Genomic DNA, 26,065 nt, shown 5'->3' with positions numbered 1-26,065 from the left:
GATTGGTAATGGACACAATTATCTAGGTCGCAAACCTCTAAAATGTGCAATTTGCAAAAATGCTTTACTGTTATTCAGTTAACATATTTAATGTTAGTTGATATTAGTAAAATTTTTTCCCATTTTCACGGGGAAAAACCCCTCAAAACACTGTTTTCGTAGACTTGTTCCCTGGACAACTTGCTTATGGACAGGGTGAACTAAACTTCATGCTTCTCGAACCATTGATTAGTACGCTGTCGTGTTTATAATTAACACCACTTTTTAACACTTAGGGGCTAGTTATTAAGGTCATTCCCCAGTATTGCATTGTGCATCCCTTCTGCGCATAATTTCACGGGTGATTAGCGCGCGCGCATTAAAAAATGGCCGCTTTTTCTTTACGGCTGGACCTCGCCATAGAGGTAAATCGTCATTTTCTCGCAAACGAGTATGGTGACCTATCATTTTTTTTCTGTTGTTTTGAATTGAGTAATAAATTTCTCTTTGTAAAATAAATATTGACCAGTTCTCAGTGTAGAACAAAAAACAATCGTCGGAAACGTGAATTTAGCAAACAATCGTGACTTCAATCATGGTGCTATTATAGGATTTATATGGGTATAAACAAGGTGCTGTTGCTCCTAAACGAACGTGGGGACCCCTCATTTTTATTTCAAAATTTAATTTCCTATAATATAAACAATCAATAGGCAAAGTTTCACAAAAATCTCAGCGCAGACTCTATTTCAGTGGAATGACCTTAATTAATTAATGTGGTACCAAAACTGTCCCACAGTTGTTTTCGTTTTTAAAAAAGAATATTTTGAAGGTATAAGACCACCTTAAGTTGTGTCAAGTTGCAATTGTGTTCATAACTGTGTTCATCTTTCATTTGAGTTCCCATTGTAGGTCGCGCTTTATACTGCGTTTCTGGTATCAAGCAGGTTGTGAAACCGAAGACAAGCAAGCTTTATTTCCGCAAGAAAACAGCGCATGCATGACTAATCTGTGATTGTGATCGCTCGAGCTCTGGATTCTTGCGCTGTATTGCAAAACTGAATCAGAGTTTGTGCAGAGTAGGTGAAATTAATGCACAACAGGACAACTGAACAACAACAGAGAGTGTACTTTCTACAAGGGCGGTCAGCATTCACTACGCATATTTTGGCAATGAACTTAACAACCGTAATTAATATAGTTCTTAGATTAAAAGTCTTACAGTCATTGTGGTAGAGGTAGAAACGGGTACAGTGTTACAGTTGTACTGTGACAAAAAAGCTAAGGGACACAGTATGACTTTTTGTTGCGGATCGCGACGAAAACTTGTACATATCTGTGGTGAAAACATGTTGAAAAACATAAAGGGAAGACGAAACTTTATTGTAATACAAAATATAGTTCGAGATTTGCAAAATATCTGTTGGCCAACGACAAAACAGGCAAAGGTCGGCTGTCCCGACTGTGCTCGTAAAATGTTGGAAAGTTGCTCACTGGAATGCCAAAAAGTTGCTTAAAAATTGCCAAAAACTCGAAAACTTGGTACAGTCGAACCTCTCCATACGGACAGTTTCCGATGTACCGACAAAATTCTCATACATTTCCTCTAAAGAAAACCTCTATAATACGGACCCTCTCCAAAACGGACAACGGACACTAACTCTCGGCCCTAGGGAGCAAATTAATACAAATTTAACCTCTTTATTACAGACACTCCGAGAACCAGGTGTCGATAATTTGCGTTACGTACCATTTCCTGTCGGCGGTTACACAAACATTGGCACTTAACTCGTTACTCTAGTTACTGATCGCTGCACCTGTAAACTATTGCTAAACCTTTATTAGAATTGTACTTTTATAATACGGTGTGGTAACTAGGGGCAGTATTTCGTTTTGTTCCAAAATTCGTATGTACAACATGTAACGGAGAAGTACAATAAATGTAATCAATTTAGATTCAGAAATTCACAAGACACTCACTTTCGGGCCTGATTTTAGTTACTAAACACTCTAAACTGTCAGTGGAGACTTAAAAAGTGACGTCATCATAGTGACCTCTCAAATACGGACACCTCCCTAATACGGGGGACTTTAAGCAGCGGGGACGCGGACGGCGACGGGGACGCCGAAACCTGTGAGAAGGCTGGGGAGAGAACGCCGTTGTGGCGGGAATTCACAAACGTAAAGCAGCACCGTCGGAAACCGCGGTTTCTGCACTGTCAAGCTTATTGACATTATTGATATTCGTCCTCTGTTTATCAGGATGAACTAGGATGACTTCATTGAAAGGAGTTCGCAATCAACTCTTGATAATCCACGATGAAGGTGTGTTAAACGATGACGAACTTCTACTTTTGAACGATTTAAACCGGTCTATTAAATGATCTCGACCAACCTTATGATTCCTTTCCTGATTTCAACTTCGATGGTTTGAAGACGACGAGTGCCTGTCCGAATTTCGCTTCCACAAACGCAACTTGCCCCTTGGCCCTCTTCTCGCTGAGTTGTACAATGAAATAAATGAACTTATTATCAGCAGATATTTAATCAGACTGGCGCGACAAATGCAAATCAGTGTGCCGACTGATAAAGATCTATAAGTAAACCCCTGATGTTACGACTGAAAATGGAAACAGCCACACAAGTTTTAATGGTGTCTACCCTTTTAAATGTGTTAGAATTTCACCATAATAGGCCATTTGACATTTGAGTACTTCTTGAAAGGAAAAATCTCGATTGAAATTCATGTAAGTTGTTTTTATTTACATAAGCTTTCAAAAAGATATTTCACGGTACTCACATGTTCGCCGACTGGCTTGAGTTCGCTTCAGGTTTCTCGGCGTTTCTTTAAAATGAAATATCTCACATAACAAGAGAAAAAAAGCATTAAAGTTCCTCGTAATCTGTACCACGGGTTATTTAGCGTTGACACAGCAGAGGAAACGAAAGCGAAAACTCACGCTTTCAGACAACGCGAAATGAGCGTCACTCACGTCGGGCCCGAACGCAGAACGTCAACCTGTTTCCCGCCAATCCTGCGCAGTGGACCTTTTGGCTTTTCCTTGATCTTATCGCGTTCCCGTCGCCGTCCGCGTTGTCGTTGCTTTAAGTCCCTATTTCTGGTAATAGGACTGAGTAGAGTCCAATTCGGTCTGTAATCATAGAGTGATTAACAAAATCGGACGACCGCGAAGCGGGAGTCCGATTTGATAATTTAATCACGAGTATGATTACAGACTGAATTGGACGACGCGAAGCCCTGTTACCAATTAATCAAAACTATGACAAAATTCAAGAAACGAACAAACCATCGACTGAGCGCTGAACTTGCGGATTAATCGTCGTTAAGAATGCTGGAAAACACCGCAGTTTACTCAACAAAGTGCACCGCAACAGCGCGCGCAAAATGACACGTACTGTTCACTTACAAGTATGACGCGTACACTGTCCAGTTAATGGTCAAATCGGACTGCTGATAGCCAATCACGTTCGAGAATTTTGTTATAGTTTTGATTAGGGAGGTTATTTTTCGTTCTTCACAATAATTGTTAACGTCGGATTTCCAGTCATTATTTTCTTCTCTCTAGGCAGCTTTGCTCAGCGTCATACGAAATTTCAGAATTCTTGTTTCGGCACCGTCACTAGGGACGGATCCAGTATTTTTCAAGAGGGGGCGTGGGGGGGGGGGGGGGGCGAAAGGGGGGGAGGGGAGGAGGAGGGAGGAGGGAGGAGGAGGTAATGCTGGTACCTTGAAGTTGCAAAATCAATGAATATGTCTCCAAAATTCTGCAATGGAACTTAGCCCTAATCCTTTTCCAACCCGTATCGATCAGTCTAAGGGAAAACCCAGGGACCAAGGTTGTAGACGACTGGCGCAAAATAAATCAACTACGACTTTATTACTAATACGAAATCTAGCCTAGAACTCATGTCTTGTTACAATCCACACCTTTATGTGACGGTAGTAGGGACAACCATGTTTTTACATGCCATGTGAATGATAACTATTTTCTAATTATTATACACTTATACAGTCTCAATCTGTGGTACGATCGCATAGCTTTTATATAGCATAAACCAACGAATGAAATCTCTGTTCTGAGTTCCGTTCTAAGTTCGTTGCTACAATGTATAATCATACGGTCGCCAAATGTTATAACACTAAATGAGACACCAAATATCACGACAAACCGCATGGAATAAGTGTTTATGATTTCACACCTGGTTAAATGGATGTTTTGTCAATTTCTTCCATGAATAGTTGCCTGTTTATAAATTGGTAAAAATGTTATGTATTGTGTGTATTTACTCAATTAATAAATACCAAAATGAAAAATAATAATAATAATGATAAGCAATCACAAGCCACCGCAAAACAAACAAACAAAACAACCAAAACCAGATAATGTTGTGTGACACATGTATCTTCGATTAGCAACAAAGATCAAAACAAGAACAAAAGAAATACGGAGACTGTAGCGAGACTCTGAAAGCAAAGCCTACGAGTATCTCAAGTGGACCCTGACAGATTAACCAAAAGAAATAACCTCTCCGAAATCATTTAAAAGCTGCGATCCTTCACAAACATGCATACCTCTACCCAACTGACAGCTTCACATGATTTTTGCTTTCGTTTGTGACTGATTATCGGTATAGCTTTTTTTTTTCCGTTAAGCGCAACCTATAGTTTGTTCTGCAGAACTATAACAAGTTCTCACGATTGCACCGAGTGTAGCAAATAGGACCGTTTCCAAGCACAGATAAAACTACATGTGACGAGCTCGCTCTCTTCTCAGTTCCAAGGCAACTTCAGTTTGCTATTAATTCTTTCATTTCTCAAGTAATCAACAGCTGATTGCCTTTACCACCCGACAGGTAATAAAAAGTATAAAAGAAAACTATATTAACTAGAGGATATTCTTTACATCTTCAACTAAATTCTCATAATTTATCTTGAAATCCGCAATGGTAAGTAACGAGAATTAATATTTTAACTTGGAACTATTACTTTCACGTATGATACTGTAATTGCTATCTAGTAAAGTATTTACGAAGAAACTTTGACAGTCCTACCACCATCCAGGAAGAATCGTCTGTTCAGACGAGATGTGGACTTACTAGTCAAAGACACATTATCTTACTTACATGTAGTGTATACACTGACTAAAACATGACAATCGAAGGCTCAGTTGATAGTTTTCAAAATATGATTTATATACAGCACAGTATTTGCATTGGTGAGTGAATCATCTCACTTATTTTACAGCCTCTATTTTCCGCATCTCTTCCTTAATTTCCAAGCATTTCTTCAGCAACACATCGCTCGTTTTCGATGTGGGTTTTCCAAAGAGTTGCGGTGCGCCGACTTCTCCCCGACTAATACGATCAAAAGTGTTCATTAGATCGTAACAAATCGTTTCACTAACAACCGAATCTTTCTTGTAATCGGGGTGCTCGTCGACAAATCTGCGAACCCACTGCGCTGTAGTCAGCAGCTCACCTAAAACACAGAGGAAAACGTTTGACTCACCTATTCATGCTTTTGAACAAGAAAATACCAACTCACAAAACCAATAGCAATGTTCTCTAGATAAATCTAGGTTGCCTACCAGGACGGAGCTTACCGTAATGGATTAATTCATGGAAGAGCACTAATAGGAAAAGGGTTTTTTATTTGTTTGTTTGTTTTTGTTGTTGTTGTTGTTGTTTTGATAACATCCACAAGTTCTAAGTTAGTTATTATTGCCCCTCAAAATATAATTTTCAAAACGCAGCATTAGATCGACCAAACTCACCTGAAGCTCTCCTCGAAATAAGTTTCAAATATTGGGAAATGGTGCATCGTGTGTCAATGTCGACATCCACGTTGCCAAGGTAACTTTCGATCAGCGGTATGAGTCCGGGAAATTCACCATCCTACATGAGACATAATTAAAGAAGGAATAAGAAAACAACAGCAACAACAATAACAACAACAACAACAATAACAACAACAACAACAATAACAAAACGAGAGGAGAAAGAAATAAGAACCAAGAAAGAAAACTTTAAAGGAAAAAAAAAAAATTTTAGTAGGTTAGTTGCTACACGTATATGTTAAGTTAGTTGGCGCGTTCACATCAGTTTACGAGCTGCCATAATCGTATAAATAAAGAATGATGCAACAGCAGCACAAATGAACAAACTTCCAAGAGAAGTCCTAGACAAGTTAGGCCCCGTTCACACTACGCCGGAGAAACCTGAAAGCCGCGTTTACACTCTGAAACCGCATCAAATGCTTTCCGTCACCACTTCACCGAATGTAAAGAGTGAGTGTAAACTTACATTGCAGAAAGAGGAAAAAAAAAATGCAACGAAAATACTTTCAGTCTGTCTCACCTTGCCGTTGATGATTTTGTCAATCGTCATCAGCTCGAACCCGTCGCAATCTGAATCACCATTTTGGACGTCTCCATTTGTCACAGTGGGACCTTGAAAATGTAAACAAGGAGCGACCTTTCAATAAAACTATTGAATTGTTACGCGAAGATTGTACAGAAAAAAAGAAAATCGCTAAGCAAATGGAACAGAGTTATCACTTACATCTCTTCAAAGTTTTCCTGAAGTGGAACTTTCCCTGACGAGCAGCATCTCTTTGCTGAGCGGTTATCATGTTCTCGTCAACCTGTCATAAAAAGACGAAGGCAATGTTTTTTGTTTGTTTAAAAAAAAAAAAAAAAAAAACAGCAAAACAACAACAATAACAATAATTTCCTCCCGCAAAAAAAAAAAAAAAAAAATCAATGAACAATTAACAATAATAAATAAACAAGATAATTATCGTAATTGTACACGTCGTAACCCACGAATAGTCCCTCTTTCGCTTAGTCCTTCGAACGACAACTTAAAAAAGCCGCGTGGAAAAATATGGCCGCGTGACACAACGGACTAAGCGAAGGAGGGACTACCCGTAGCCTACAAAACGACGGGACTGAATTATTATATGTCTATCTACAATGATGAAGGTTTACTCGAAAAGTGGCATGGCTATTTAACGACTGCACTTCTAACATTCATGTGTGATCGTATCCAAGTACACTAGGCCATATTCGTATCCTCGGTATGGGACTGGAACTAGCTTGCGATGGAGGCTCATGAGGAGGAATATCATTAACAAGAGATTAATGTCATTTGTATTTGAAAAGATTTCCCGCATTAGCCTCAGTTACAAGCTAGTTCCAGTCCTGTACCGAGAATACGAATATGGTCTAATCACCATGGTCAGGTAAGTGTAGGTTCTCTACATGTATAAATGAAAGAGTGGGACAAGTTCTATCCATCATACATTTGCTGACAGAAGGCAGTTTTTCTTTGTAAGTTCTCACCTTGGATAAGGGAATAAGCAGGTTGAGGTCAAATGACAAAATGACTCGCGTGAGAAGCACAATGAAGGTTACATAGGCGGCATTCTCGAAGTCTGTCAGTTGTACCTGGAAAAAACAAGAAAACCAAACAATGTAATTAACTGGTTAACTACACTACATATATGTGATATCTTTCTTACCTCTTAAAAAGTTTAACCTGGCAAGATTACCAAGACAAAAGAAAAGAAAGACAAGCAGACAACGAGCAAGCTGATTCCACTGCTCCCTTAGAATTTCAAAGTCTGCATTGCAGTTCTATTCTGTGAGTGCTCAATTCAAATGTACTATTTCTGACATTTTGCTTACAGTTCATCTAAAATGCGTTCAGAACTTCCCTAGCGCGAAGAGAAAAATGTGAATCGAGGCTTCGTAATACTTTTCTCCTGGAAACTTCCTTAAGTATTCCAAGGGAAAAAGGTACCTTTATTGAATGAGCTCGCTGAGAGCCACTGCTACATGTAACATTTGTAACTGCGCAATGCATAATGCCGGGAGCTATAAGGATACTAAAACTTATACTAATATATTACCTCAGTGGGTCTGAATTCCACTCTCCAGCCAATGGACGAGTTAGGGGGAGGCGGTTTAAAACGCATGGTCTGCCAGTTGGTGGACTGGATATTCTGAGGAGCAAAATAAAACAAATTGTTCAGTATTCTGTTCAAATTCTCTGTTATTCATGAGGGATAGGTACATCACCCTGATCCTACAGTCAATAAACGGCACGACGAAAAATTATTCACTTAATTGGCCCGGCATCAGAGTAGTAAGGCGGCAGAGTAGCGTGTTTATCATTGCATATCGTGAGTAGAGGTCCAGTCAGAATTTTAGAAGGGATTCACCGTTGGTTGGGTCCCACCTGTGACGTGCAACAAAAACCAACAAAAGAATAGGAAAGTGACACACAGAGTATGAATGCGCAGAAGTCAGATAACAAAAATGGCGATGATACAAGTTAATAGAAAGTCACCAAATTCCAACAAAGTATTAACAGTCAATCAGTTTGAAAAAAGATTGTTACATGCTGGCAACTACAGTACTAACACATTTATGTAATTACATTGACACGATCAAGGGAAAAAAATCAAGTCATTATTTCATATCTTGCAGTAATTTGCAAATCATCATATGGAGATCTCTAACAATAGGACGCAGAAACGAGGGTAACGGTGGGGGCGGGCGGGGGCGGGCGGGAGCGGGCGGGGGCGGGCGGGGGCGGTAGTTTACTTGATATTGGTGTTACCTCAAAGTGATCCGTGTTCTGCTCATCGTCTTCATAGATGTGCTCATGAAACAAGGTCAAAGGATCCCGGATGAATAAATGCGCATAATGGCGAGCCAACTGTTCATCGATACCTAAAATGGGAATTGAACAAAACAAGGACATCAAACGAGAAAAATAACACAAGGATAGTAGTAGAAGTAGTTAGTAATCTTAAATGAGGATACCAACATCACAGTAGAGTGGTTTACAGAAGGGTCCTCCAAAAAATTACTTAGATAAAAATAACTACAAATTGAGAAATATAAAATACAAAAAGAAAATAAATTAAAAAATCTAAGAATATGTATACAAAAGTTAGAAGAAAACTAAATAAAAACGTTCATAAAACGGCTTTAGACAAGCTACGTTTAAATGAAGTCAGCGACTCTGCATTCCTTAATGAAATGTCTAACCTATTCCATATTTCTGAACAGAGGTTAATTGAAGACCAGTGACCCCAGGTTCTATTGGCAGTAGATTTGCGGATGTTATTTCTAGACCTGGTATTATAACCATGAAAATCGCCATTAAATGAGATTGTTGATGAAATGGTCATTGAGTAATTTATAAATGAAAACAGCACGATGCTCCAGTCTGCGGCGCGTTAGAGGCTTCCATCCAAGCCTCTTTAGCGCTTCAGTAGCTGATGAATGCGCAGGAAGATCTAATATAAGGCGCGCAGCCTTATTTTGTAACACTTGTAGCTCGGACATCAAGGAGGCGTTTCCCCTGTCACCACAAATTATGTCTCCACAGTCAAAAGAGGTAAAACAAAGCTATTAAAAAAGTAACTCTTGCACTAAGGGGCGAGGCATGACTTAATACGCCTCAAAAGGCCTAATTTTTTACTTATTTTGCTCCGCACAGACTCAATGTGATCAGACCGGATGAAAAGTGAAGACTTGGAGCCGACTGGCTCATAGCTGCCGGAGCTTATCCAGGTTTCTGTAGCATGAAGCGGCTAGGAGTATCTCTACTCCCCCTGAACGGGATGCTAGTCCATCGCAGGTCACTTCCCCGCAATTTGTTTGGTTTCCCCAACAGTTCGCCGGTACCCATTTATACTCCTGGGTGGAGAGAAGCACTGTGAGAGCTAAGTGTCTTGCCCAAGAACACAACAGTGTCCCCGGTCAGAGCCCCGTTTCTCGTAAGTCCCGAAATGTTTTCGCACCCGGAAAACCGCAGCAAAATCTTAAACCTTATGATTACAGAGCTGTTTTATTTACATATTCTTAATACGAACAGAGGTTCCCTTCATACAAGAAGTTTCAGGCGTATACACTTCACTCGTTTTAGATGCAGATGAACTAAAAATGGCTTTACGGGCCCGAAACGTTTCTTAGGCTTTCGAGAAACAGGCCTCAGGGCTCGAACCCGGACCGCTCGCTCCGGAGTCGAGCGCACTAAACATGAGGCTACCGCGCCTCCCAGGAGACCAGGAGAACCGGTTGTTAATCACTACACCCAAGTATGTATATAGAGGATATTACACGGTGGCGAGAAGATATGAATTTTATGTTCGAGTGGCAAGAACAATATCTCACTCGTTCGCTTCGCTCACTCGTGAGATATTGTTCTTGCCACGAGAACATAAAATTCATATCTTCGAGCCAACGTGTAAGGTTCTTTTTATTATATGGAGAAACCAATTCAACAAAAGCAAAAGGCGGGAATCGTGACTTCATTGAACGATACGACACTCACAAAGGTGACATACGGAAAATACGCCACTCGGGTCCCGGATGAAGTGGCGTATGGAATCTACGAGTGGTTTAGTTCCCAGTAAAACACTCTTCTCCGTATAATAAAAGAGTCTACGTTGTCAAGAAGGGTGTTGACTCAACTTTACTTAGGCGAAAACTGCTACCTATTAATAAGAATTTAGATTTCGAAACAGTTAAGAGTAAGGATGATAACAGACGATGTTAGTTTTGTAGGTTAATCACAGGTCCATCTCTATTAGATATATAAACTGCCACAATCTACCCTTGTGATTGTCTACGTTCTGTGTACCTACATGTAGTTGACTTGGAATAAGCGCCACTCTCTGGTGTGTTCAGGGGTCCGAAATGATGGTAAAGGAGCAAAGTTGAACAAACTTGCTCTGTTGGTTGCATAAAATGAGTGAACATGTAACCAAGTCGTCCAAGAAGAAGGGCAAAGCAGCCAAAACGGCAGCTACCGCTCAAGAAGTTCCATATTTTGGCAATCACAGGGATAACGTTTTTTAACGCTTTTTTTTTTTTCCGAAAGGAGTGTTAATGCCTTCGTTCAGTGGCTACAAGGTACCTATATGCAACATTATTTTGTGCTGCTTATTGAGACTAACGTCACTAACCAGCATCCACGAGCTGCTGATAAATCTCATTGTCGTACACCAAGTCAATGTCACTGTACTTAATTCCCTCTGGTGACAGGTATGTACTGATGGAGTCATATCGCGACTTGGGGATGACAAACCTGTTTTCCTTCAAAGGCTGCAAGAGAGAAAACAAACAAAAGAATACATTACAAACAAAGGTTTGGAATCATGTCCTACGCAAGGTCACCAACAGCTAAGCTCAGCCTAGTCACGTATCTTCTTCAAACTCACCTCCAGTCCCCTCTCCTCGGGTGTACGATCATCCACTGCGCCTGAAATTACACTCCAGCGGCAATCAAGATCTGCGAGGTATCCGCGAAGTATTGGGGTGCCTGCAGACAGCGCCATCTTCAAGAAAAGCACAGGGAAATTCACTGTAGCAACACTGACACAATTGGTGGCCCATAAATTTCAATCAATTAAGAGTTTCTACCAAACAAACATAACTAAACTTTACAAACACTGAGTTTCATTTCAAAAATTAGGCCCACTTCTCTCGTCAGCACCACCTCATGCGAGAAAGCGCGAAATATCGGAAATTTTTAAATTCAACCGCAAATTCCGAAACTTAAGTAAAGGGAGAAATGGTATGGGATTTTCCTGGGAAAGTTTCCGGAAAACCCCCAAATTGTTAAATATCGTAATGGCAACCATTCAACCGGAAAATCCCGGGAAAGGAAATCAAATGGAACAGAATTCCCGCTAAGTAATTTAGCGAAAAGAAAGACTGTCCTCTTTTCCGGAATTCCGGAAAATGATGTTCCATTCACCACTGAATTGCTCCGGAAGTTCAAATTGGAATTTTTGGTCGAATGGAAAGCGTCTATATCGTGTTTTCTACATGATAAGATATAATACTTACAACTATAGGAGTGACCACTGCCAGCTGATCATACAGATTTCTTGCCTCGCTGATACTGCACGCTTGGAAAGTCATCTGTAATGTTAAATAAAAAAACAGCAATTTGTTGACGTAATCTACAAACTAATTAATTTACTGAGAGCTTTTAGGTCAGTAACATCAAAATGTTCAGACAATTATTTCCCGCCACCTTTGTTTTCGTGTTTTCGTAGCGTATAGGTCACGTGCATAATAAGACAGCCAATGAGAACGGACCAGTCATCTACTTAGCCAATTAGGTGCAAGATAAAGAATAGTACTTTGGCTAACATTAATTTTTGCTTGTTTGTTTGCTTTGTTTGATTTCGACTCTTGCTTTTCCCGTACTTGGCAGCCGTGTTACATGTTTTTCTGAGCATAGAAACCGTATTTACTCATTTTCCTCCATTTTACATGATTTACCTACTTGGAGTCCGTCTTAAATGTTTTCCTGCGCTTGGAATCCGTGTTAAATGCTTTCCCGCGCTTGGAATCCGTGTTAAATGTTTCCCCGCGCTCGGAATCCGTGGTAAATGTTTTCCAGCGCTTGGAATCCGTGTTAAATGTTTTCCCGCGCTTGGAATCCGTGGTAAATGTTTTCCTGCGCTTGGAATCCGTGGTAAATGTTTTCCCGCGCTTGGAATCCGTGGTAACTGTTTTCCCACACTCGGAATTCGTAGTCCGTGTTACATGTTTTCTTTAGCATTACATGCAGTTTATTGTCTCCTCTTAAAGAATACGGCTATTATTAGGTCAACAAAGTAATGCGTTTGTGAGTAGTACACGTACCTGAAGACAGCACATTCCCATGCCGAATCCCATGCTGTCCACATAGATGTGATCTGGCAAGGCGGCCTTGGCACCTTCACCTTCGACATCGGGAAACTTCTCAATGAATGGTGACGGAGTGTTCACATCCTTAAAGACTGGTAATCAAAAACACAATAACAGAACATAAATGTACATGGTTTACGTTCACGAAGGCCAGTCTGGTCAACATTCAGTGTTACAATAATTATTTTGATAGATTCTCAAGCAGGCAAAAAACACGCATGTGAAAGAAACCGTCTACTACAGTGAACATCCAGTGGAAAAAAAAAAAAAAAAAAACTTACCTGGAATATTGATTGCAACTTTTGAACCCCTTCGTTCTCGAATATTCCTGGTGAGAGTGCTAATTAAAGGCATAATGATTAAAATTAGAAACAAGCTGATATGAATAGCCTGATACTTTGTGGTTTATGGTATAGTGGTGATTTATGGTATAGCACAAACAGTACCTTTCAAATGGTGTTATGTGCATGCACGGTCTTTGGGTCTACAATAATTAATGTTTGATCTAACATGGAAAAGCTGAAATGCTTTTAAACCATTTTTAGTGTGATGGTATACTCTCATGTAACATACCTGAACCTTGGATGTCCTTGGTAAATTGCCTGGTCAGGAAAGAACAGTGAACAGGAAGTTCCTCCAACTGGGGTGGGTTCAAAGTTTGGAAAAGTAAAGTTGGGACATCCCAGTCTGAAAGAAGAAGTTGGGAAATAAAAAAAAGAGCACCGACTAAATTGACAAAAGTAGAAAAATTGTTTACTTCATGCATGTTGTTAAATAGCCAGAGTTTTTTTAAGTAACCCTTTAATTTCTTTTTCTTTCACGCACCAGTCTCTGAGGTACTGATCTACCTTCAAACACCTGAAACAGTCTAGTTGTGTCATAAAAGAAGAGGCTTACGAGTTAATATACATGTATAAATAACGATAAAAATGTTGCCAGAGCTTATGCAGTCTGTTTAATCAAAAGCATACACTGTATTAAAAACAAAAAACAAAAACAAAGAAAACAAACTACTGACAGTATAATTAAGGCAAGGCATTAGGACAGTGCTTGATGGCCAAATTCTAATATATTCCTACATGTACAGGCACGATCCACTCTCACTGATGTAACTCAACATCTGTATTGAACTTGATTTATAAATTTATTTTTTTGAGAAGTTGTCAACATGTCTTGGTGAATGGTTGGTGAATTATTGTTCAATAACAAGAGGCTGGATAACTTTCCACACTACTGTAGTTCACATGAACTCAACCGTGCGAGCCCTTGCATGCAAAATCACCTAGCAGCTTGCTTTCTATACAGTGGCAACACATGCAGTGGGGCCATGCAATGGTGTTACCTGGGAAATGCACAAATTGACAGCACAGTCTCGCCCGGTTCAGTCAAATTTTTCTGGATTTCTTCACGTCTGTTGGTCAAAAAGAACATGCATTACTAAAACTACATCGTTCATCATTTTGATTGTGAATTGAGCTGGATTGACTCACACACTGAACCTACATGCATACTGCTGTAGATCATTGATCAAGGAATATCAGATAGCTTTACAACAGGGACAATTGATCAAAAGGACTTGACATATATGTACAGTACATACATGTACATTGTATAATTAATGATTACTTACTTAAAAATTTCTCAGATAAAAATGTGACATGTTTTTTAAATTCATAGTTAAAATTATACAGTGTAGCTCGGCAATGTACATGTAATCCAGCTTCAGCTTATCAACAATGCCAATTACATGTAGGCACACAGTAATGTACCTAAATTAAATGCGGTAAAAATATTTAGTTTTCCAGGCTAACATTGGCAGTTAAGGCTTGAAGTTGTGGGTTTGAAGCAGATCCCCCCATTATAAGAATACATGTAGTAATTATTATATGGCTAGCTCCGTGAGCAGGCAAGATGAATCAAATTCTGCACTGGGATCGGCTACCTGAGCGGGCAAGATGGAGCTATTTTAACCACTCGGGACTACCCGCCGTGTCCCGCAAGAAAAATTTCCCCGAAGGCCATATAATAAATCCTTTATTGACCATTCAATGAAGCTTGTTTGGTCAAGATGGCTGGATATTGGCCTCGTTCTGTTTTTGTGAGTTTATGGACCTTGACTCCGTCTCGGTCCATAAACATGCAAAAAAAGAACTTGGCCAATATCCAGCCATCTTGACCTCACACTTGGTCTATAACCCACATTTACCAACTGAAGGAACAATAAGGAACTCTATGTGAACCAGTCAGTCAGTCCCCTAAGTCATTTAACAGTCTCACCTCAGTTTCATATTTGCTTCAATCATGTTGAAGTGCCTCATGCATCCACCAAGTGGCTGACCAGGTGTTCCTACAGACAAGAAATCAATCAAGTGGTACATTCAACTGATTGATCGATCAGTGACCAATCGACCACCAATCGATTTCAAGATTGATTGATGGTTTGATACACTGAAAATTGATCAACTGATTTCAATCAAACTTTCAATCAATCGATCCATCCAATCAATCAATCACTCAGTAACAAATTTTGCTAGTTTAATGATTTGGGAACTGTCGAGTCAACATGACAGATTGTATGTACACGACTGTATACATGTTATACTGTTCATAATTTAACACACATTGTCAAACATACTATCTGACCACAAGGATACTGAGAAAATAATACATGTAATATGATGAACATGTTCATGTATATCCAAAGTCGTAAGACTGAGGCATACAAAATTAATGCATGAAGAATAATGAGAGTGGAAAGTTAGAGCTTAAGTAAGAAGAGATTACCTTCAACCATATAACCAGCATACTCAGGTCTCCAAGCAGTCTTGTTGGTGCTGGGAAAAAAAAAATCAACAAATAAACATACAGTAAATAGTTTAGTATTACATGTACTTGATAGCAAAGTAGCCTTGACGTAAACTTATGGTTCTGATTGGTTCTTTCTTGGTCAGGATTTTGCCGTGGCCATTTTCATGGAACTGCCATAAGCTATGTAGTGTCATATAACTACACGAACATGTACATGTACATGTACATGCACTTTACTAGCCTAACCTACACTGTAGCTTGCTCGAGCCGTATTGGGGATATTGACCCTCGGTCACTTGTACATACGACCATGATCTCAGGCCAAAATATTTCCCAGTATGGTGTTTATAGATAATATGATGCAGCTACTTTTATTGCTTTCAGAGATGTTGTGCAATACATGTATGTGTACATGTACATGTATGTTTACAAGTGACAAAAGGCAAGGAGCGAAATCATCGTGACAATTAAACAAGCACATGATTTTTGGACTGGTCATATTTAAGTTACATGTACTGTATCCAAGGATAATTTAGGTCATATAGCAGCTCTCGTACATTGTAAGGTCTCACATGAATGGCTCGATACCCTTTAGGGGAACAATAGAACAAACAACAGAATCAATGCCCCCAGCCCTAAAACAATAACAGCTGCTACAATAATGTGGGAGGCGTGGTGGCCTCGTGGTTAGTGACCTCGTCTCCAGATCGAGTGGTCTGGGTTCAAGCCCTGGCCGGGGACATTGTGTTGTGTTCTTGGGCAAGACACTTTACTCTCACAGTGCCTCTCTCCACCCAGGTGTATAAATGGGTATTGACGAACTTAATGCTGGGGGTAACCCTGCGATGGACTAGCATCCCATCCAGAGGGGAGTAGAAATACTCCTAGTCGCTTCATGCTACAGAAACCAGGATAAGCTCTTGCCTGGTGGACCACTTGGCTTGTATGCAGACTTTACCTTTAGCTTACGACAGCTGCCACAATTCTGAATAATTCACAATAATGGCAAGGTTGTGGTCTAAGGAAAATTATGAGGAGCCCAGAGGTTCCTAACCATGAAATCCTGGGTGCCCAGCAATTAAGCTAAATATATGAAAAAGTAAGTTTTTCCAGTCACCCAAAGGCAAAAGTTAGTCATCTGTGGAACACCTGTGCCTCTAAAGCACAGCCCTGAACATTTGGTATACACTGAGTGACTAAATTATGTGGATCATGGAGTAGAAAATTAAACTTATTTCATGTATTCTGTAATTGCTATCATGCACACACACATCCCAAATTTGTAACAAATACATCATAAAAAATTATACTTTCAAATAAAGTTTATCCTATCCCATTCTGTGATTCTGTGCAGTTTGAATACCCCCCCCCCTACACACACCCCCCAGCTCATTTTTCGAAACACCCTTCAACCTACAAACGTGAATCACTTCCAATCTCTGCCATGACTAATAAACTGACAACTACATGTACATGTATCTATCTCTAGTTTTGACCTTCTTTGAACAGTACATGCATATCATACGCTTCTCAGAACAGATAATATGTGAGGGGTACCAGCAACTAATATCTCAGGGTATTATTTTTTATCAAAATAAGGTCTCTCACCTGGGATTTTTTAATTCCTCAAGCGTTAAAACATCTAGCATTTCCTTTGCCTTCAGATTGTTATAAACTTTCTTGTTTTCATGGTCAAACTTCAGCAATGTGTATTCCACCTTGAGAATAAAATAATTCAAAAGAAAAAAACAGCTTTTAGTTGATGTCATACAATATAAAATTATATTGCTCTAGCACAATATTCCCTAAAAACTGTTTACAGGCCCTAACCTTATATTAGGTATTGTATCTATCATCATCCAAAAGTTTTAATGTTTACATGTATTTACTTAATATGTGACTGAAAATACTGCTTCCAGTGTTGTGATCGGTGATAGACATTCCAAGACTTCTTGGTAATCTGATCTTTTTATGATTTTCTGAATTTCCGGTGGCCTCTGTCTACCTTCATCAGAGGTGCAATGTGTAGTTCCAGAAAAATCCATACCTCCCCCACAGAAGGGATTTTTTTCTAAGACCCCCCACCCCTCTGGAAATTCCAATAAAGCTTCACACATTTCTCTAAATGTTTTGGTCTTACAGAACCCCCCACCCCCCAGGAAATTCCAATCTCCTCTGTGGAGGGAGTATGGATATTTTCTAGACCTTCACAATATCAAAGAAAGTTTGTTATTGCTTGTGCTACCATCCAGCACTTAAAGTGAAGCCTTGGAGCCGACTGGCTCATAACTGCTGGAGCTTATCCCGGTTTCTGTAGCATGAAGTGGCTAGGAGTATTTCTACTCCCCCTGGACGGGATGCTAGTCCATCGCAGGTCACTCCTTCGCAATTTGTTAGGTTTCCCCAACAATTCATGGGTACCCATTTATACTCCTGGGTGGAGAGAGGCACTGTGAGAGTTAAGTGTCTTGCCCAAGAACACAACTCAGTGTCCCTGGCCAGGGCTTGAACCCGGATCACTCAATCCGGGGACAAGCGCACTAGCCATGAGGCCACCGCACTTCCACAACCCAGCGCTTGCTGTCGTTTTATTGATTATTTAAATCAATGGTAAGTAAGTGTGAGGGAGCAGTTTCCTCTCAATGACAGCAGCCTGGTCCAAATTAAGTACCATGACTCCAAGAAAAGCCTCTTGTGGCAATTGTCAACACCATGTTCGAGGATCTGGACATCTCGTGGGTGGATGTTGTGATCCATGGATTCAGCATGCTGTTTAATTGCTGATTCACTGTTGCTCACGAGGCATGGATCATGTTCGGCCCCATGCAAGCTCCACGATTCGTTTCACAGCTCTGATTGCATACTATAATCATCAAGGGACCAGTTTTACATCAACTGTATTTTGCATATGTTTAGGGTTTTTTTCATCATCTCAGGTCAGAAGTTGTAATACATTGTAAGTCCATCAAATACAAATTAATCAACTGTTGTTGGAACAAAAACCTTGGATTTCCTGCACAAATTGCTGGGTCCTTGGGGCCGTATTATGACCTCAGGATTAGAGCTGTCTAGTAAATACAGTTGACTATAAAACTGTTCCCTTAATGATTACATGACTGTACATGCAATTGTGGTTGTCAAACTAATTACTCTTGAGATTCGCACATATTGTTACAACTAAACTGATTATTTCATTAACATTACAGTACGTAAATGTACACACCAAACAAACTCTTGAATCTGATCATATAGCATCGCATATTTCCCACAAAAATCTTAACATAAGTTCTTATTAAGAGTCATTTGCCATGATAAAAATAATAATGAGGTATGGAATATATTCATGTGTACGTGACTGTATATTACATGTAATGTATTTCTTATGACCTTTCACTAATTTTAGTTTCATCACTGGAAGACATTTACGGTATATTATTTTATTCAAATATTGACACCATTCAACATGTCATGGAACCTTGGAAACTGAAATATTAGCTGAATTTATTTAGGGTTGAATATTTATTGCTGCAGTCATGAATAAACCATCCGAGAGGGATAATTTATAAGATAATTTGGCAAAATTGTTACTCAAATTAATGGGCAGAATTTTGATACATTTGTTAGCACACCCTGAATTCGACAAATTTCATGTATCTGTCTGTCTCAGAGGCATGATTCATCTCAGACGGATTAAATAGTCTCCCATTGTCTACTACATGTATAAATTCAGCCATTATTGTTGCCAGTCCCAAAATATTGTTTTTCCTTTGAACAGTTATGCCCTTTCAGCAAATAAGCATTCTTAACAACTGGAGAAAAAAAATTTAAAAAAAGAGAGAGAGAGAGAGAGAGAGAGAGAGAGAGAGAGAGAGAGAGAGAGAGAGAGAGAGAGAGAGAGAGAGAGAGAGAGAGATGAGATTGAATTATGTTATAGTGGGAATTATAACACAACGATTTCCCATGCATGACTGGGCATTTTACCAAACATGACACAGCAAATGATACAAATATACAGGTATGAAATTATAACAGAGTATAGTGACTCGGCAAAATTCGTGCAGTTTAATATCAAATCCAGCCAAACGATCGTTTCCACCAGATTCAATAGCACTGTAAACACTTCTCCTTTTTTGTCACACTGAAGAATATATCATGTAATCGATCTTTATATTTGCTATTCAACTCGAAAGAATTGAGACTGATGTAAATACATCGGTTTTCAACGTTATGGAGATCTGAGATGCCTGCTGCAATGTAAAACCTTTTTTTCCTGTTCTCTGCTTTATAATAATTCCAACTGAAAATGGCTATTCTTCCGCTAAGATTCCCTACCTCTGTTAGTACTTTATCTTGAATGAAGTATTTAAGTTCAACATTTCCCACTTAGCTTATGTAAGTTATGATAAACCTGTCGCGGAAATGCATGTAAAAGCGACAAAACATTTGCTTATTTTTAGTTGCATAATTCTCCATAAAATATTATCCAGATTATCAACATTCAACACCACTTTGAAAATAATCCACTGCCACAGTGAAAGAAGGGAAGCTCTATGCTAATACCTAAAGAGCATTAGACAAATGATTAAATACATCAATTTAACCATTAGTTAAAGACTGTTCTGAATATCTTCACGTAGTTATGGCGAAGTTTAGGCAAAATCGATGTAAACCTACCTCGTCTCCCCACTTTAAGCAGTCGTTCTCGCGATCTTTCAGCTTGTTGTAGATGTGGAGGAACTGCAGTATACCGTGTTTCCGAACATGATCTGCGTACTGTTTTGTTTCAGACCATGGCAAGGGTGAACCAAGAGAGAGAAGGCCCATGTTTGATACGCAAACTGCAACGATACAAGTGAATAAACTATAACAACAGCTTGGAATAGATAAGAAAAAGACCCTCTTTGCAGACAAATCCTTTAGCCAAAGCCACAAAGACTCACTCTTGTATCGAACTGCAAAAATCCTGTCGTTCGATTTTGTGGTAAAATGCCGGCCAACCGAATCAATGGTAATGAGCTTATATTCGGAGCAGACCTCGACTGTTTGTTTACACTTTGTACCTCGCAGGGCTGGGTCACGTTTACAACCTATCAGGGTTTACGAAACGGGTGGAGCCGCAAGAAAAAGTGGTGAATCCGAGATGAAATCACCAGAATTCAATAGCGAATAAGAAGTAGGCTGTCGTACACGACACTAAGAGGGGAACTAATATCAGCCCTTACATCATTATCTGCCAAGTAAAACTTACCTCAATATTCCAACGAAACGTAAACAATTCCTAGATATATTTTCGACTTCCTTGTACTTTGTATTTTGAAGAAGAAAGCAAAAAAAGAAAGAACTTAGAACTTTTCTACTGATTCGACAACTATTCAATCTTCACATCTTGACAAAGCCGGCTGTGGAATGAGTGACCGAGCCTTTAGGTCATGCATTTAGAAAGAGAGTAACGACACCCAAAAGTCACGCAATATTTCTCGGTAACCGTGACTGGCGGGGAAATTACAGTATAAGTTAACGGTAAGTTCAGTATAAACAGCAAATTGATTTCGAACTTTTAATAAATTAAGCTAAATACTTCGCTTATCGCCATTTGAAGCATTTTCTTCTTTTTTTTTTTTTCTTTTTTTTTTTTATGATTCAATCCTACAGGAAGCAACTAATGCTTATTCATTGCACATCAGCGTGACAGGGGCGTGATTATAAGTTTGTGGACACGTGGACACGAGCTAAGGATGGATCAGAGCGTGGCTAAAAGTTGTAGAACAGGGAAATATGCTTTGAAAAGTCACACGATAAAAGCGGTTTGTTCACGCTTTGGTTAAAGGGCACACAAAAGCCCTGAACAAAAACGGCTTCCGTGTTCCATTCAGTTCATTACTTTGAGATGGAAACAGTATAAATGCGCAAAAGAAGAGCGTGACGTAACAACTTCTTGAAGGTCGCTGTCAAGTCTTTCCGAGTGGAATCCACTTGAAGTCTCAGCCGGCTTAAGATACCTCCTAGCTTGCATTGAATGTTTTTGTGAGCGAGCGTGCGCGCTTCACTGAATGACATTTTCCAACACTCAATTAGTAAGCACCAGAAAAACTCAAGTGCGGGTGCCACCTGCTTCTTAGCAACCAACCCAGTAAATCACAGAGAAAACATTGAAGAAGCGTTATGCTATATGGCTATATGAAAACAACAAATGGCGGCGGAATATATTTAGAGGCGCGACTTGTTTCAGCTTTGGTTGTCTTATGGATAACCAACGCCAATTATATATATATGGAGAACAGCGCGAAAGCCCCATGCCAAGCTTCGTGTTGCTCTCTTTTTTTAAGGAGTGATAGCGTTTCTAATCGCTTAAGTTAAAGATAGCAGCCAATTGGGGGCAAAATCCTTTGCTCAGCCTGAGGCAGACAGTCGTTGAGCCGTGAAACGGTTTTGTGGTAATTCCGCTGACCCGTTTGTTTATTTCTCGAGAGCCAGACTGACATGTGAACAAAATGGCTGCCCAACCGTACGTTCACGAGTTAAATGTATAAATTTAACTCGTGAACGTACGGTTGGGAATCCTTCTGCGATAGAGGGCCAGACTGTCAACATCAAGAATTTGCGAACGGGACTTTGGGCGTGATGTTCAACGAGTTTGCCTTTGAATTCTAAAGGTCTCTGAACAGTCTCTTGGCCGAGACGAAACGCCGCGTCAGACTAGCCACGAACATTTCACAAGTATGTGACAACTCCATAACTCCAAATACACACAAAAATAAGTGGGACTATAATAAGAATAATTATATTAAAATGGAAAAAAAGAGAAGAAAGAAAGAAACTAAGAAACAAACAAATTAACAAACACACATGCAAAAAACAAAAAAAAAAAAAAAAAAACAGTTTCTTTCTTTCACGGTACCAGATTCTTTTTAAAAACCTTGAACTATAGTTCACGCTATAATAAGTATAATTAGGTATACATGCAAGGCGTACAATTGGCCGAATTTTCCTGAGTAGTTAAGACACATCTTGCTGGATGCAACGATTGGGTGACCTTTTGTGGAATAGGTTCGAAACACCTCGACGGATGTAAGAGAACCGTGACAAGCCTTAACGTATCAGCAACGTCCGGGGGCGGGGGTGGGGGGGGGGGGGGGAGGTTTGTTTATAAGGTGCGGCTTCAATGCCCCAATGTATGGTTTAATAATTAGCCATTTTGGTCAGAAAAAAGAGTCGATTTTGGCCATTTTGGTTTCAAATAGGGTATGGCTATTGCACTCTAGTCTTAAATTGTGTGAAGCTTTTCTACCTAATTTTAAAAAGCATATAAACACTGCCCTAATTGGCCTCAACTAGGAAACTAAATTATAAGGCAGGTCTGAAAAGCCTTTTAAATTGTGGTTTTAAGCCATTTTCGGTGGCAGAAAGGGGTTTATACTATTATTTTTTTAGTTAGAAAGGCATGATTCGACAGTTTGCCAGATATTTCCATCGAGTCGCAAGAGCGCTCTAAGGAAGGATTAGAATTTCACAGGTCCGTCAAGGGAAGTTTAGCCCGATAGATCGGGTTAAACACATTGGGAAAACAATTTAGTTTATTATGCGAATTAAAATGCGGTCATAATGTCTTTCCTGGCTGAGGTAAGTGGGGTTTTATTGCGAGTTTATTCTCACAACATCGAACACAGGAAGAGCAATCGATATTACCAGACTTAAAGTTAAAATCTGTTATTTTGATCAATAGCTAAATGAAGTAGATTAATAAATTTCGCAAGTTATCCTGCTATTCACGTTACGATCGAAGTTTCTCGAAAGTTCAGAATAATCCAGAAGAACTCAAGACGTTTGCATTTGGCCTCCGGACGTGACACTCGGTCACAAAATTGTTGAAATGATTGCTGCTGTGACAAAGCTGACAATCCACCCCCAAGGGGAAGCGCGTAATGGAAATGAAACGGAAAGGAAGCAGCGTTGTTTCATACAACCGCCTCTTTATACCACTAACCAAAAAAAGCGACCAAAAGACAAAAATAAGCGGATACGGCGGATATCCACTTTTAATTTTATTGTTCTAGGAAGAAAAAACAAACAAACAAACAAACAGACAAAAGCAAAACAACAACAACAAGAAAACAAACATAAAAAAACAGAAACAGAAACAGAAACAGAAAGCCCACAACTGAGGAAAAAACAAATGAGCCCTTAAATCATCAGGAAAGGGAAATATTATACGCAGACGGTGTTAACGTTCCAGAAAGCCTACGTTTTTTCTCCGGGGGTTCTCTCAACTAGCTTTACTCTTGTCCATAGGTATATCAGTTGTTGTTGCCGTCTGCCTAAAGAGGCTGCGAAATAATAAATTATGCAATTCTTCGGATTCGGGGGTGTACGTGTGCTGAACGAGGCATTTGATTTTATCTTCTTGAAAGAAACGCTGTTTTGGCTTGGAGCAAGGCAAGGGTTATGAAAACTCAATGTGCACAAGGTCACCCCAAAATCTTGAAGGCTGTCTTCCCGGATATGTTGTCTATCCTAAGTATGTGTTTATCACGCGTTTACCACGTACGTGACCTCATCTCACAACTAAATACGTCACGCATTACATAATGACAGGGGTAAAATCGGATAAAGGGGATTCAAAGCCGGTGGACAAGCATTCAGTCAGAGCAGTCTCAGTATTGAGCAGTAAACTGGAGACGTTGCTGATCAACTGTACACTTCCAAGACCTTGACTTCGCCCAGCTTTTAGGGAACTGACATGGAAATTTCGCAGTTGAGAAATCGCTACTCTAGGTGGGAAGTTATGCTGGAGTATAGTATTGCGACTATTGTATTTGGGTGCTTCCTAGTGTTGACATGGTCTGTTAAACTTCTGCGAACAACACAAAATGGCTGGAATCTGGATTAACCAGGAAAGTTCAGCTGGGAGCGCAGAACTTTGGTCAGGATCAACGGTGCAAATAATGAAGCAAAGAAGATTTTGCTGTGTAATATTTTTGATTTAATTTTTAACTCGCGATTTTATTGTACGTATGTGCAGTGAGTTATTTGAGATGGATGTCCTTTAATCCAGTTACCGACAAAGACCCAAGATTGTGTGGACAGCTTTGATGGAAGACGACTTAGCATGCAAGGCCCAAGCTATGAAAAATGCTGAACTCGTTAGCTTACAAGAACTAGTCGACAAATACTTTATACAGTATGCAATTTATTTTCACGACCAAGATCACAGCTTTAAGGAACTCTAGAACCGATCGGTTCTTTGCCGGGATTTAAAGAGAACAACCGGAATCGTGTCAAAGAAGGCAAATAACAGCTTTATTTATGAGGTCTTTTAAGACTGTACTTTTATAGCTAAATATTGTTTGCCGTAAAACGCAAAACCCGAAAGAGGAAATTTCTAATTTTATCGATGCGATCTCAAGGTGTAAGATTCTTTTTGCGTTTTCATAACGCAATGGTGATACTCCTCTGCAGATGACAAATGCGACGTATACATTTGCAGACGAAGGCAACAAGGCCGGACATTGAATTGGTGTAAGTTATTTCCTTTTTTTTTTGACAAAGAATGCTTTTTTCCTGCCCGTTAATTAACGAAGAATAGCCCAGTTTGTAGGCTTGAATTGTTTACCGGTTGTTATTTTCTGATAATGAAAGAAGGCCCCGGAAAAGAAGATAACGTGAAAAAGCGTGAAATATGATGACCTTTCATTTATGAACTGTATTTAACCGAAGTCTTTGTATGCTGAAATAAATGTCATTCTTCGGATAAATCTCTTTTAATCAGTATAACCACGTATAGCGCACGCTCTTAAAAGGTCTGAGGTTCAAACATCTGTGTCGCGGCCACAAGGGGGAACATGGTCAACAGGTCTCTTCACATGCACGTGCCCGAAATTCGATACCAAAAATTTCCCTCCTTGAACAGTTTCTTGGTGTCGATCTGTTAATACAGATAGGTGGGCGTGACGAAAATAGCTAAGCGGAAATGACAGCATAAAAACAATATCTGTAATCAACGGGCCTTCTACAGGCCGAGGAGTAGGAGGTAGTAGGACGTGGGGGCAAAAGCATTTGGCTCGTGCAAGAAACTATGATCATAATCACTTAGCTCGTGCTAGGAGGCCACGCACAAACAATTTTCCCGGCCTTCCACTTACACGTCTGTCATAATGGTAGGTAGAACGCTGGGGACGTACGTACAATGGTCTAACAGCTGTACCAAAGAGTCATCGATAACAGAAGGCGTCCAGTATTACATGTATGTGTCATGTATGTTTCTTCTCATGAGGAGGATCAGAAACACAAGCTCTGCCGTGTGGACAGAAACCTACTGAAATGAAAAGCGACCGAAGAACTTGTCATTTCTGTTTGTGGTGTAGACGGTGGTCCAGGGACGGATCATGAGCTGATTGTTCAAGGGAGGGGGGAGGGGAGGGGAGGGGTAGGTAACTGCTACCTTGGGATTCCAGGGACAATGACGCATGCAAGGTCTCGTTACTCTTGCTCACGGGTGTAACTGTTAGAGATTAACGTATTTCTATCGCTCCTTCTTC

At 39.8% G+C, this 26,065-nt stretch overlaps 1 protein-coding gene across 3 annotated transcripts; it reads right to left on the bottom strand.

Annotated features, from left to right (window-relative positions):
• Nucleotides 1-3,853: 3,853 nt before the first annotated feature.
• LOC145494730 (glutamate--cysteine ligase catalytic subunit-like) lies at nucleotides 3,854-20,916 on the bottom strand. Of its 3 annotated transcripts, none has more exons than XM_081474302.1 (19): nucleotides 20,779-20,916; nucleotides 20,205-20,368; nucleotides 17,139-17,248; nucleotides 15,507-15,556; nucleotides 15,000-15,069; nucleotides 14,065-14,133; nucleotides 13,296-13,409; nucleotides 13,004-13,062; nucleotides 12,678-12,814; nucleotides 11,871-11,945; nucleotides 11,240-11,356; nucleotides 10,985-11,123; nucleotides 8,626-8,738; nucleotides 7,913-8,005; nucleotides 7,344-7,448; nucleotides 6,562-6,643; nucleotides 6,358-6,449; nucleotides 5,775-5,895; nucleotides 3,854-5,479 (listed from the first exon to the last, which is right to left on the bottom strand). In XM_081474302.1, the coding sequence occupies exons 2-19, from the start codon at nucleotides 20,352-20,354 to the stop codon at nucleotides 5,235-5,237; spliced, it is 1,941 nt and encodes a 646-aa protein (XP_081330428.1). In that variant the 5' UTR covers nucleotides 20,355-20,368; nucleotides 20,779-20,916; the 3' UTR covers nucleotides 3,854-5,234. The 3 variants fall into 3 exon arrangements, with proteins under 3 accessions (XP_081330428.1, XP_081330429.1, XP_081330427.1); XM_081474303.1 differs by lacking the exon at nucleotides 20,779-20,916 and adding an exon at nucleotides 20,471-20,767 and having other exon boundaries at nucleotides 20,205-20,391; XM_081474301.1 differs by lacking the exon at nucleotides 20,779-20,916 and adding an exon at nucleotides 20,471-20,767.
• Nucleotides 20,917-26,065: the final 5,149 nt, after the last annotated feature.

Source organism: Orbicella franksi, chromosome 8 (genome assembly GCF_964199315.1).
Source record: "Orbicella franksi chromosome 8, jaOrbFran1.1, whole genome shotgun sequence".
In the NCBI taxonomy this organism is placed as follows: domain Eukaryota; kingdom Metazoa; phylum Cnidaria; class Anthozoa; order Scleractinia; family Merulinidae; genus Orbicella; species Orbicella franksi.
Note: the sequence above shows the minus strand (reverse complement) of the source record. Positions and strands in the feature narration are given on the sequence as shown.

Bases quoted from the DNA above. Each gene is read 5' to 3' on its own strand.
- LOC145494730 (XM_081474302.1), bottom strand. From the start codon at position 20,354: ATGGGCCTTCTCTCTCTTGGTTCACCCTTGCCATGGTCTGAAACAAAA. The intron at 15,070-15,506 runs GTAATCTCTTCT...TCTTGTCTGTAG, and splicing joins TGCTGGTTATATGGTTGAAG to GAACACCTGGTCAGCCACTT. The intron at 13,410-14,064 runs GTAACACCATTG...TTCTTCTTTCAG, and splicing joins TCAATTTGTGCATTTCCCAG to ACTGGGATGTCCCAACTTTA.